The sequence below is a fragment of the Bos taurus genome, chromosome 2, assembly GCF_002263795.3.
Source record: "Bos taurus isolate L1 Dominette 01449 registration number 42190680 breed Hereford chromosome 2, ARS-UCD2.0, whole genome shotgun sequence".
Lineage (NCBI taxonomy): Eukaryota > Metazoa > Chordata > Mammalia > Artiodactyla > Bovidae > Bos > Bos taurus.
Genome location: NC_037329.1, coordinates 25,004,496 through 25,016,778, shown reverse-complemented (window position 1 = coordinate 25,016,778; position 12,283 = coordinate 25,004,496). Strand labels below are relative to the sequence as shown.

General features: G+C 36.5%; 1 protein-coding gene across 2 annotated transcripts in view; it reads left to right on the top strand.

The window, feature by feature from the left end:
* Positions 1–12,283, top strand: part of DCAF17 (DDB1 and CUL4 associated factor 17) — a 29,798-nt gene that overhangs the window by 12,423 nt on the left and 5,092 nt on the right. Inside the window, exons 9-13 of one of the 2 annotated variants that reach the window (XM_024977517.2) lie at positions 3,971–4,113; positions 7,686–7,795; positions 10,378–10,468; positions 11,168–11,251; positions 11,939–12,094. In XM_024977517.2, coding sequence (XP_024833285.1) covers positions 3,971–4,113; positions 7,686–7,795; positions 10,378–10,468; positions 11,168–11,251; positions 11,939–12,094 — 584 coding nt within the window. The remainder of the gene's footprint in view (positions 1–3,970; positions 4,114–7,685; positions 7,796–10,377; positions 10,469–11,167; positions 11,252–11,938; positions 12,095–12,283) is intronic. The other variant, NM_001191489.1, reaches the window with a different exon arrangement.

Genomic DNA, 12,283 nt, shown 5'->3' with positions numbered 1-12,283 from the left:
AACTTTGTGTATTTTTTCAGACTCTGTTGACTGAAATCCAGTTTATTTCTCTAGATTTGTTTTTCAGGATCAGTAAAACCTATACAAAATACTTATTTTAACTTTAAGTAACTTTTTTAAGGCAAAGCAGTTCATTTTCATTATAGAAGAATTAGGAATTAATGAAAAAAATAGAGAAAGTTTAAAACACTCACAGGCATCCTGCATGGCATTAGTTGCTATCACCTCTGTGTTTTTTGGATAATCTTAAAATGTATATATGCCTAAAACCCAAAAAGAATCATACTGTGAACACTGTTTCATAACTTGCTTTTTCAAAAATCAACTCTTCTGAAGTGTAATTTACATGCACTTAAATGCAGCCATTTAAACTGTACAATTTGAGTTTTGCCAAATATTTATATCCATGAAACCACTCCTACAATCAAGATTTAGAATACTTTAATCACTCCAAAATGTTCCCCAGCGCCCTTTCCAGTCAATTTCCTTCCATCCCCAGCCTTCAGCAACCAGTGAATGTACTTTCTTTCACTCTAGATTTCTAGAGTTTGTATAAGTGGAAGTATATGATATGTAATTTTTGTCTGGCATCTTTCACTCACCATATAATTTTTTAGATTCATTGCATATAGTTATCTGTAGCCTAACCCACTTTTAAATGTTAATATATTACAAATATTAATTTCCATTGGGATTATTTAATAGATGGTCTTATGAAAACAATAAAATTAGGCTCCTGTCTCTTTACATCTAAAGAAACAATAGGTGGATCAAAGATTTTAAAGTTCTGTGAGAAAACTTAGAGAATCCTTTTATCGCAGAGTTGAGAAGACCTTTCTGACCCAAGCACAGAGCCATTAAAGAAGAGATTGCTAAATTTGGCTACATAAAGATAAAGTGCTTCATGTTTTTGTTTAAAAACAAAAGTAAATAAAAGCACACACACAAACCAACCAAAATTCAAACAACAAATAGGGGACATATTGCAACATACACTATAAAGGAGTAATTGCCTCACTGTATATGAGTTCTGCAGGCCAATAAGAAAAAATGACAACGTAGCAACAACAACAAAATGAGCAAAGGATATTGTGCAGAAGAAGAGGAATATAAGTGACTTTTAATTAGGAGAGCACAAAGCCCAATGTCACTGATAAGAGAAGTGCAAGTTAGCACTACCATGAGATACTTCTATTTAGATTCTCAAATATCAAAAAGTTAGGTAACAGGATTGGTGAAAGTATAGAAGAGACACGGTTGTTTATTGTTGGAGTCCCGTGTGGAGGACAATTTGTTAATATATTTCAAAAATTTAAATACATGTATTCCTTGAGCAATTCCTTTTTTAAAATTTATCCCAGATATATTCACATGTGTACAAAATGACAAACATATAACTATAACATTTTTCTAACAACAAAAGATTGGAAACACTGTATATATTGATAGGTGACATTGGTATTCTTTCATTGTTTGGCTGTGTCATAAACTTAATTATTAAAAAGAAATAGGAATTATTTTTGCTCCTTTATAGAGAAGTTTCCAATATATATTAATAAGTGAAAAAAGGAGTGCAAAACTATGTGTGTAAAAAGCCTCATCTGTGTTGTATTCATATGCATATGTTAAAAATATAGATGTGAGCACATGCTTTGAGGATTGCTTGAAGTATCTGGAAGGACACACAGAAAAAATGATAAATGATAGTTACTTCTGAGGGAATCACATGGAAGGAAAACTTAGTTTTCATTATATTTTTTTCTGATACTTTTTGAATGCAGTGCTCATATTATCTTTGCCAAAGAGTAGTCGTCTGTATATGTGTGCACATGCTAATTAAGCCCCTCAAGGTTTTAAGAACTTAATTTATGAACCATTATATGTGTAACTTTCCCCTGTGGCTCACCTGGTAAAGAATCTGCCTGCAGTGCTGGAGACCTGGGTTCGATCCCTGGATTGGGAAGATCCCCTGGAGAAGGGAAAAGCTACCCACTCCAGTATTCTGGCCTAGAGAATTCTATAGAATGAATAGTCCATGGGATCACAAAGAGTCAGACACGACTGAGTGACTTTCACTTTCATATGCATAAACTGTAGATTTATTTAACCAGTTTACTATGGACATTCACTTTCATGCATTGGAGAAGGAAGTGGCAACCCACTCCAGTGTTCTTACCTGGAGAATCCCAGGGACGGGGGACCTGGTGGGCTGCCGCTGGGACCCCTGGTTGGGTCGCACAGAGTCGGACATGACTGAAGTGACTTAGCAGCAGCATGGACATTTAGGTTTTTAAAATTTTCTGTGCTTATAAAAAAGTACAAGAATATTCCTGTAATTACTAATAATACTGAGATTTCCTCATCACAGGGTGTGAAATCAGCCATTCTTTGCAAACTCCTAGCCCTTTCAATTGAGAATAGAATTAGAGATCAAAATTTGGGATCTTGGGGCTAACGGTGACACACCAGAGTTGTAGTAAGCCAAGTCTTAATGCTACTTTGGGGCCATTTTTAGCAACTTCTGGGAAAAGTATTTCTTCCTAAATACATCTTTTTGCATTAATTTTTTTCCATTATGAGTTCCTATTTTATATTCTCTACAACTTCCCTATTTAAATTTTTAACCCCCAATTCAAACTAATTATACTTTTTTCTCTTCATAATTCTTTTCCTCATCCACCACCATTTGGTAGCCACCATGTTATCACATATGATGTTTATATGTCTTTCATAATTTACTGGCTGATGTACTTTGCCCATTCATCTTATTGGGGTGTCAATAGTTTTCTTATTGCTTAAAAAAATCCTTTTTATATATTAAGAATATCACCCTTTTCTTGAAAGGTTTCTTCAAGGGTATTTTAAATGCACCTGATTTGTTTGTATCTGTCTGTTCTTTCTCCTGAAGACTGCAGTTTGTGAACTCAAATTTCATTATTTGTTTTTCTCCTTTATGTAGCTTTAAGTAGTAAGTGGCCCTTATGCAGAGGACTAACCAGGCACACACTTCTATATGTAACATGTGACTCTGTAGTGAATGCTCTTCCTAAGACAAGTCCCTTTACAGATGGTGGTGGCCTCATAAACCAAAGATTAGACTCTTAAGTTAGAAACAAAGGACTCAGAATAGCCACCTTCCCAAACAGGCTAAGCGGTATCCTCATAAGGGCTCTCCCCAAAGAATTCTGGTCTTCAGAAGCAGCAGCACCTTCTGTTTATGCTTGTCTCCAAAAGTAAGTCTGTTACACTCCGTATAAAATTAAGTATCATCAAAGAAGAGGACTAGGAAGCACTAACAGATAGTCCTTTTGTGGTGTCAACCTCCAAAAGACAGTTGCTGACAAGATATATAAGGTACTTTAACCTTAAAATTAACTTGTCTAATACTAGTAGTAGTGGCTCTCCTTTGATGAAACTTCCACTGCACAAGACCCATCCTAAGTGGTTACTTTCATTATGACTCATATCACTTCTACTGCATAAACTTAAGCAATACTTCTCTTGTAAAGTTTGCTAAATATAACCTGTTAGTCTAGAATATGAAAGATCTCTTCCTCACATTTGAAGAAATTACTAGACCTAATACCTGGTTGGATTTTTATGAGAGTTGTAAATAGTATCTAACCAAGGTACTCATTAAATGGCAACTGCTTTTATTACGTGTACCTTGTCATTTTTTTGCCATCATAGGCACCTTCAGCCCACTTTATTGCCCTCCAGCTGCATGTCACACATATCCTGAAAATGGGTGTCTAGAAAGTTGACTGATAACGTAACAGCTGTTTGCCACTTGCCTTTTCTTATCAGTAAGCCTCTTTCCAGATTGTATTTTATTTCCTTGAACATAGTCATTTTTCATTGGTAGAAATTAATAGATGATACATGCAAAGAAAGGTTGAATTCAGTTAATGAATGTTCCAAAGCTACCAGAACAAAGAAGCTAACAAATTCCTCTCGCCCATCTCTGCAGATACACCGCCACTGCTCTTTGAGGTGTCCTCGCTGGAGAATGCTTTTCAGATTGGAGGCCATCCTTGGCACTACATCATTACACCTAATAAGAAGAAACAGAAAGGAGTTTTCCATATTTGTGCCTTAAAGGACAATTCCTTGGTAAATCATGGTGGTCAGGCTTTAGTAGTAAATTAATATCAGAAATTCTTTATTCTTGTGGCTCAGAGGGTAAAGCATCAGCCTGCAATGCGGAAGACCCCGGTTCGATCCCTGGGCCAGGAAGATCCCCTGGAGAAGGAAATGGCACCCCACTCCAGTACTCTTACCTGGAAAATCCCATGGATGGAGAAGCCTGTAGGCTACAGTCTATGGGGTTGCAAAGAGTCAGACATGACTGAGTGACTTCACTTTTCACTTTCTCTAATTGGTCCACATTCCCAGGAATTACTTTTCAATTTGTATCAGTAATTTGTAGACAGTGTAAAGTACGGGAGAACACAAAGAATATAGCAAACACTTGTGTGTACTACCCAGAATTTAAAACATTATTAACATTCGAAAATTTTCAGGGCACCAAAGATGTATTAGTTTTTCTTCTTACCATCTCCTTGACCTCATGTAAAGCATCTCAGAAGCTCCATAGTGGGAATCATTGGTGGATTGTGTTCAGGCTGCCCCTGAAATTGCTGGTGGAATGTGTTGTTGGTTCTGCTTCTTCACAGTTTGTTGCTCTTGGTTTTTCCAAGCAGAATTAGGTAGTATTTTGTTGGTCACAGTATAAGCATTGAAACACCAAGTTTTCAAGGATATTTTAAAGTTATATATGGCAGAATGGGAAGAAAGGATGTATAGCAAGACAATAGAAATTTTTACCCTTTGAATTAATTTCTTTATTTTCTTTTTAGAAATGATTTAGGCATTGATTTATCATTTAGTAAACATTATTGAGGACCTACTATATGCCAGACTTGGCTGGAGACAGTCCCTTCTCACAAGTTCAAAACAAAGCCGATACGTAGATTAAATAAAATGCAGTCCATTCAGTACAGTGGTTGAGATGAGTGCAGAAGAAGGAGTGCACAGAGGAGGGGGGTTTATATTGTTTATATATCCTTGTTTTATATTGTTGATTTACTTTAGTTCTGGAACCTCTTGATACATCAAATTAACTTTTTGTGAGACAGACTCAGCTTATTCCACACCCTTCTCTTCCAGAATCTTCCTCAGTCAGTCTCTGTTGGACCCAGTGGCTTTGAGAGTGACCAGTCGGTCACCTTTCACCACCCTAAAGATTGGCACAGTCTTGGGTCTGTTTACCTACTTCCCTATAGATCATGGCCACCGGGAAACATCGTGTGTAGTATCTTTGGATTTTTTTTGCAGAAGCATTCTTCCCTTTGGTTTTCTCATCAGCCTGTCACGTGTGACACCTCCTGTTTGGCTCAGCCCAGTGACATCCACTTTTCCAGTGGATTCTGGGGACTGTTTACCACGAGTTTGTGGTTTGGTTATTCACCTCCCAGCAGTGGACTGCTTTAGCCACCAAGGACTCTGTCACATTGCTTTTTCGTTGAAATTTCTATCCAGTCAAACCCTGCATAGTTCATATTCTTCCCAAATAAGAACTGGTAATATATTCTCTTATGTGTGTGTATAAAATGGCCTTCAATATCTACATCAGGCATGCCTATCTGGTACTCTCTTTGTATAATTACTAATTGTAACATTTAGTCAGATCTGTATTTTAGCATGTTCATAAATAATTGCTGAATCCAGGGGAGTTTTCAGTACTTTGCTGGACAACTTCATTGCAGTGACGTTACCTTAATGATGTGTATGTGCGTTACTTCCGCACCTGTCAGGCAGAAAAGTTGGCAACCCAAAAACATATGTGCAGGGTAACTGAAGAATTCAGAAAATGACCTGTAACTTTCTATTAAACTGAGCCTTAAACTAGCATTCGAGCAAATAATAACTCCAGAAGTTGATAATAATGCTGCCTAGTATTTAACACAAAGAGAGATAATGTTTCTTTCACATGTTGTGTTTAGATATTATAATAAAGAGAATGGTCTCCTAAAGAAAGATATGGGTTATGTGTGCATGTTTATGTGTGTGTTTTATTTTTAAAAAACATTAAAAAGTTTTATGTTACATGAAGGAGCATTTGGAGATAATGCCAAAATGGACACATTAACTTTTTTTTTTTGGCTACATTGCATAACACAGGCAAGATCTTAGTTCCACAACCAGGGGTCAAACTCACACCCCCTGCAGTGAAAGTGACCAAGATGTTTAATTTCATTGACGTTCTTATATGTAAAATGCAATAATACAACCATTTCTCTTAGAAATCATTAGGTTCTTGAAAAATTAAAATACCTGTGCTAATTTGATACATAAAATGTGCTAAATTCCGATTATTAAAAAAACACAGCATACAAAGCGCTTGCGATGTAGCCTTCGCCTGCCTCTCCAGTCTCATGACTGGACACTCTGCTTCTCAGTTTAATTTTGTCTGCTACTCATGTTTTTGCACATGCATGCTATATGGACGAACATATCCGTGCTTTTGATTGTGCTATCTCTTCTTTCAAGCCACTTTCTCATTTTAAGGCAGAGTTCAGCTCCTGAAATTCTGTTTACCTGGTTTGGATGCTTGATAATAACCTGTGTATGGCTTGACTACTGTGTTTTCTCCACGGCCTTACTCTGTTTCAGTCTCCATTCTTGAATATGAGCTTCTGGATAATAGAGATTATGTTCAGTGCGTGTCAGGTATGAACAGCCAGTGTTGTACCTTGAACATGGTGTCCTGTCAGTATATGCTGTGGAATTAATACTTTTATATGTCGAAAGCTTTGAGTATCTAATAAAAAAGAAGGTGTCGTTTCATTTTACATTGGAGAAATTGAATGACTTGGATAAAGCCAGTAAAGTTAATGTATCCATGATGGTATTAGTCCCTAGTGCTCCTGCGTGTAACGTAAAACTTTTGTTACATATGTGATCCATATGGCAGTATCGTTTTCTTTATTTTAATGTTTAAATATACTAGTATGAAATAAGTCTCTCTACTTACCTTAAGTGCTAGGTAGTAGTAGACCATTTCCTTAGCATTAGTTTAATATCTGACTTTCGCAGGGAGGCTGTCCGACCTGTTTCATTGCATGTTTATTTTTGTGCTGTCTACTCTTCTGATTGACAATCTGTTGAGGATAGGAAAGGGAGAAAGTTGAGGGAGACTGCAAGTACATAATTATGACAGTTAAACAAGGGAAAATGCATGTACCTTGAAGGCTAATCTGCTGTTTATTAATAGTAGGTGCAGAACATTATGCAAATGATTTTTCTTCTTTGTGCATCGGTTTCCTCATGCATACGATGAGGATAGCAATATATGCTTCAAGAATTGCTGAGATCAAAAGAAATAACGAGTAGAAAACATGTAATCCAGTGCCAGACACAAATTAGATGCTTGAAATATGGTAACTTAAGTTATTATTTGTGAGGCATGGTGCATGGTACACCTGTGAAATTTCTGTATTTAAATGTTGTGGATTTCTCAAGCTTGAGTATCCTCTAATTTATCCCTAATATACATCCCAGTTCAGCTGGTTAATATTTTCTCTTCCCTTACCTTTAACTTACTGCACTATCACTGATACTGGTTTTGAAAATTATTTTATTTTCCTTTAATTTTTATTTTCAATATTTTGTCCCAACTTCAGGCAAAAAATGGGATCCAAGAAATGGAATGTTGTTCTTTAGAATCTGATTGGATCTACTTCCACCCTGATGCTTCTGGCAGAATAATACATGTTGGCCCAAATCAGGTCAAGTGAGTATTTTCCTTAGTTACTTTAAAGTTAAAAGTAGCTTTTGGTAGTATTTATTGGCAACTTTATTTTTGCCAGCTAACTACTGAACCAACTGTGGGAATTATTAGCTGCTTGTAGGGTGCTTCCTCAGAGAATGCAATTTAGAAAATGTTACTTTATACTTTCAACCTTGTCCTTACTGTCTATAAATACTACGTTTGAGTAAGTTCTTTGATGGATAAGGGATGACATATGAAGGAAAGGAGATCACAGATTGGTTCCTTCACATCAGGTCTTAATTCATTTCTCCAAGATTAATGAGAGATGATTTATCTTTGTTCTAAAAGACAGTCTTACTGCTGGAGAAGTAGCAGGTTGTTTGAAGTAAACCTTATTTTATTTAGTTTACGCACATCTTTCATATAATCAAAACACTCTTCGTTTAGCTTCCCTGACACCACGGTGCTCCTGAATATTTCCCTCCCTCTTTGATCTCTCTTAATATCCTTTCATGTTCTTCCTCTTCTAACCCAGACTTTAGTTGCTAGATGTCCTCAAGATTAGACCCTCTTTCCCCTCTTTTTTGTTCCCTTTCTGCTTGATTCTTCTGTTTATTCCCTTGGCTTCAAAGATCATGTATACACCAAAACTCCAAAAAATTTTTATGTTTGCCTAAACCTCTCATCTGAGCTTATGTCATAAGTCCGGACTCATTCTTAACACTTTCTTACCTTATTGTTTTTCATCAGTTTACATGTACTTAAACACTCAGTTGCATTTGCCTGTATACTCTTCTCTCTCACACACACATACCACACACACCCCGTGTATCCCATCAATCCAGTTTATTTTGCTACTAACATTTATTATGCTAACATTTCTTAAATCTGCCTCTTTCTACCCTTGGCCACTGTCACCATCTTGGCTAGACCACTGTTATCCCTAGCCTAGACTAGTAATAGCCTTCTTTACCAGACTCCAAGAATCTACTTTTTACTCTTTAAGTCTGTTTTCTTCTTAGCAGCTAGAATGATTTTTAGAAACATTAACAAACACAGAAACCTAACCGTGTGAATTCTGGTTTAACCTTTTTATGGCTTCCTGTTGCACTTAAGATAAAAGACCAACATAGTGAGCCAATCTGAAAGATTCCTCCCACTCAGTTTACTTCAGTTGTGCAGTCTTTTCAGAAAGCTGAGGACCTGTACACTCTGCTTGGAGTCTGCTTCCCTTATCTGCCTAATTTCTGTTCATCTTTTATGGCCCTTTAAATGTCCCTTTTTCAAAGAGGCCTTCCCTGGTGCCCTTCATTAGATTAGCTCCCCCATCATATTTTCACTGTGTCCACTATGTAGTCTTCTGTAGTACTTACAGAAATTTAAACTAATTATTTGTTTGGCTTTCTGTTTAAACATCTTACTTTGGAATCATGAACTCCGTAACAGGGAAAGGGTCTGTCTTGCTGACACCTGTAACTCTGGCATGGAGCACAGGTCTTAGTGCAGAGTAGGTGCTCACTGAGTATCCATTGAATAAGAAGGGCAATGTCTGTATTCTTTATTTCGTATGCCTCATGATAATTAGTCTACTCTGGGTCAGTTTATAGGAGGATGAAGGAACTTAATGAAAAAAAATTACTGACTTTTAACAGAATGTCATAAAAAGTATAGTTCAGCTTTAGTAAATCTTACTCTTCCTGTTTGTTACCACCCATCTTTGATATTAGTTTGAGTTTAAGAAAATAAGTTTCACAAAGAGTGTTGTCCTTTTGCCAGGTTTTAAAAAATAGGCACTCTTAAATATCGGCACTAATTAAGATAACTAATTAAGAAGTTTAAATGTAATCTGATTTCTTTGTCTCCGGCAAAACTCAAAGGCCTTCAGCTCTCCTTGGCCACAGGGGCTGCTCCTCCCTGTTCTCTCTTCACTTGCACTTGAGACTAAGATTTGAGGACATTGTGCTTTTGATGCTTGTTAATGCTGTGAAAAGATTTGTGTGGGTGGTGAGAAAATTATTTTATTTTCACTTGCTTAACAAGCTTGATCTGTGAGGCCATTTACACTCAGAAAACCCAAGTCTTTAAATATAATGCTAAGACAAAAAAAGTATTAAGTCATTTGCAGTTTTAAAATATTACTCTATCATGAAAACTTAGACTAAGTTGCTAATGCAGTCTATATTATATTTAACGTTTAGTGTTGTTCATTGATAACTAATTCTATCTTCAGAAATAAAAATGAAGTATCTACTATAATGCCACTGTTAAAGCTGAAACATTAAAGACCTACTGCAGGATGCAGAGAGGAGGTTCTTTAGAATGACTTTCAGCATGGAAGCTAGTGTAAGCCTCAGCAAGCTGCTTCAGTGGCACCTGTCGCCACAAGTCCAGTGGTTTTTTTGGTTTAATAAAATCTCTAAATTTGAAGAAAGTTGTGGACACTTAAGTTATCAGATATTAATATTTTGGAGTAATGAGAAGAGAACTGACTCAGGATTGTTAGTATAAGTTTCATTTGTTCAGTTTCTTTTCAGTAGATCAGCTTTGACACTTTGATGCTGTGTTGATGTCTTAGGTTCTTAGAATCCTTTTTACCTTTTCAGAGTTTTAAAGCTAAGTGAAGTAGAAAATAATAGTGCCCAGCATCAGATCTCTGAAGATTTTGTCATTTTGGCCAACAGAGAGAGGAACAAAGTAAGTCAGCAGTACTTTAAAATCCTTTGTATATCACTGTCTATAGGAGAATATAATGTGCAAATGTGTTTGCCTTTTAGTGTGGCTGAAAAGAACAACACAGTCCTGTAAAAGTCTGTTCATTTTGTCTATATGAGTAGCCAGTCTTAGCCCCACATACCTATGAGATTTGAAAAGAGTCAATTATATTGACTTTATCTTTTGCTTATTTCTGTTTCCTTTCTGGGTTTCTCTTTAAATTTTTTGGATAAGTTATTGACCTCTAGGTTCAATTAATTATGCAAACCTAGGGTAAATTGGGTTAAAAAATCACACACCATTCTTTAATTCCAAATGATTCTTTTTCTTTAGCATACAAATTAAGAGCATGAAGAAAATCATGCAGAGAAAAAAGCAGATCCACTCTTTTATTTGGTATACTATACTAAGGCAGAAATCAGAAGGGCAAGTCACATACTAAATCTGTAACCTCTGCGTTTATTTTTGCCTATTTTGGTATTTTATTCTTTAGAGATTTTATTGTAATAAAGTATTTTTACTAATTGGAGGATGTGGAACCTGATTCAGAATTTTCTCAACTGAGGAAAGACTTACGGGTGTTGGAGAAGGATTGGTTAGCTTTAACAAATTTGTTTAGTCTTGCCATCAACTACATATAACGGTACTTGTCATAGCTTTTTATTTCTCTCCATGTGATAGAATGAAAACCTACCCACTGTTACAGCTTCTGGACGGGTGGTAAAAAGAAGTTTTACCATTCTGGATGATGACCCAGAACAAGAGGTATGACTTGCAGTTCAGTTCAGTTCAGTTTAGTCGCTCAGTCATGTCTGACTCTTTGCGACCCCCTGAATTGCAGCACACCGGGCCTCCTTGTCCATCACCAACTCCCGGAGTTCACCCAAACCCATGTCCATCGAGTCGGTATGACTTTAACCAGAAATAATAAACCAAACTAGCATGAACTTGCCCTGGGATAGAGGTCAGGAAGCTCCATGCAACCTTAGTCAGTAGAATTGTACAAGCTGTTTGAACCAGGGCACCCCCATCATCCTCTCCTTTCATACTGAAATTATTCATGAGATTTTGCTTGTAGAAGTGTTCATAGGACCAAAATAATTTGAAAAAACAATTATTAGTTTATTTTTTTGTTGTGTTGATGTGTACGCTTCCTAGGGAAATCTCTTCTAAGAAAATTATTGAGTTATATTCTGATGATTGTGACTTTTGCCTTATGTTTCACTTGCTAGACTTAGATGTGTTTGTCAGTGTTCATGGCCCAGAAGAAGAAGGTGCGAGGGTGTGGTAAATCAGCTCAGCCTTTGGAGATACATTTCTGCCTATGCTCCCACCCATTCTTTTTCTTTCTACATAGTTTTATAATGTTAGAATAGTTAAGCCACAACTGTAGAAATAATCAAAACTGGATTTTGCCCCTCTTTTATTTTACTTTGTCTTCTGTTCCCTAAGACTTTCAAAATTGTCGACTATGAAGATGAGTTGGATTTGCTTTCTGTGGTAGCTGTTACTCAAATAGATGCTGAAGGAAAAGCTCACCTGGATTTCCACTGTAATGAATATGGAACTTTACTTAAAAGTATTCCACTCATGGAGTCATGGGATGTGGTGAGTAGAGTCCACAGAATACAAAGTTGTAAGAGTTTTCTTTATAGCTGACTTTTATTGGAACAGATGCCACTGTGTTCATATCAGTCCAGGTTCACTTATACCAATGACCATGTGAAAGAGATTTTCCTACACGCATGACAAAATGAGTTCTTTAGCCTTTCTCCCCTAGAAAGTAGAGGATGCCTG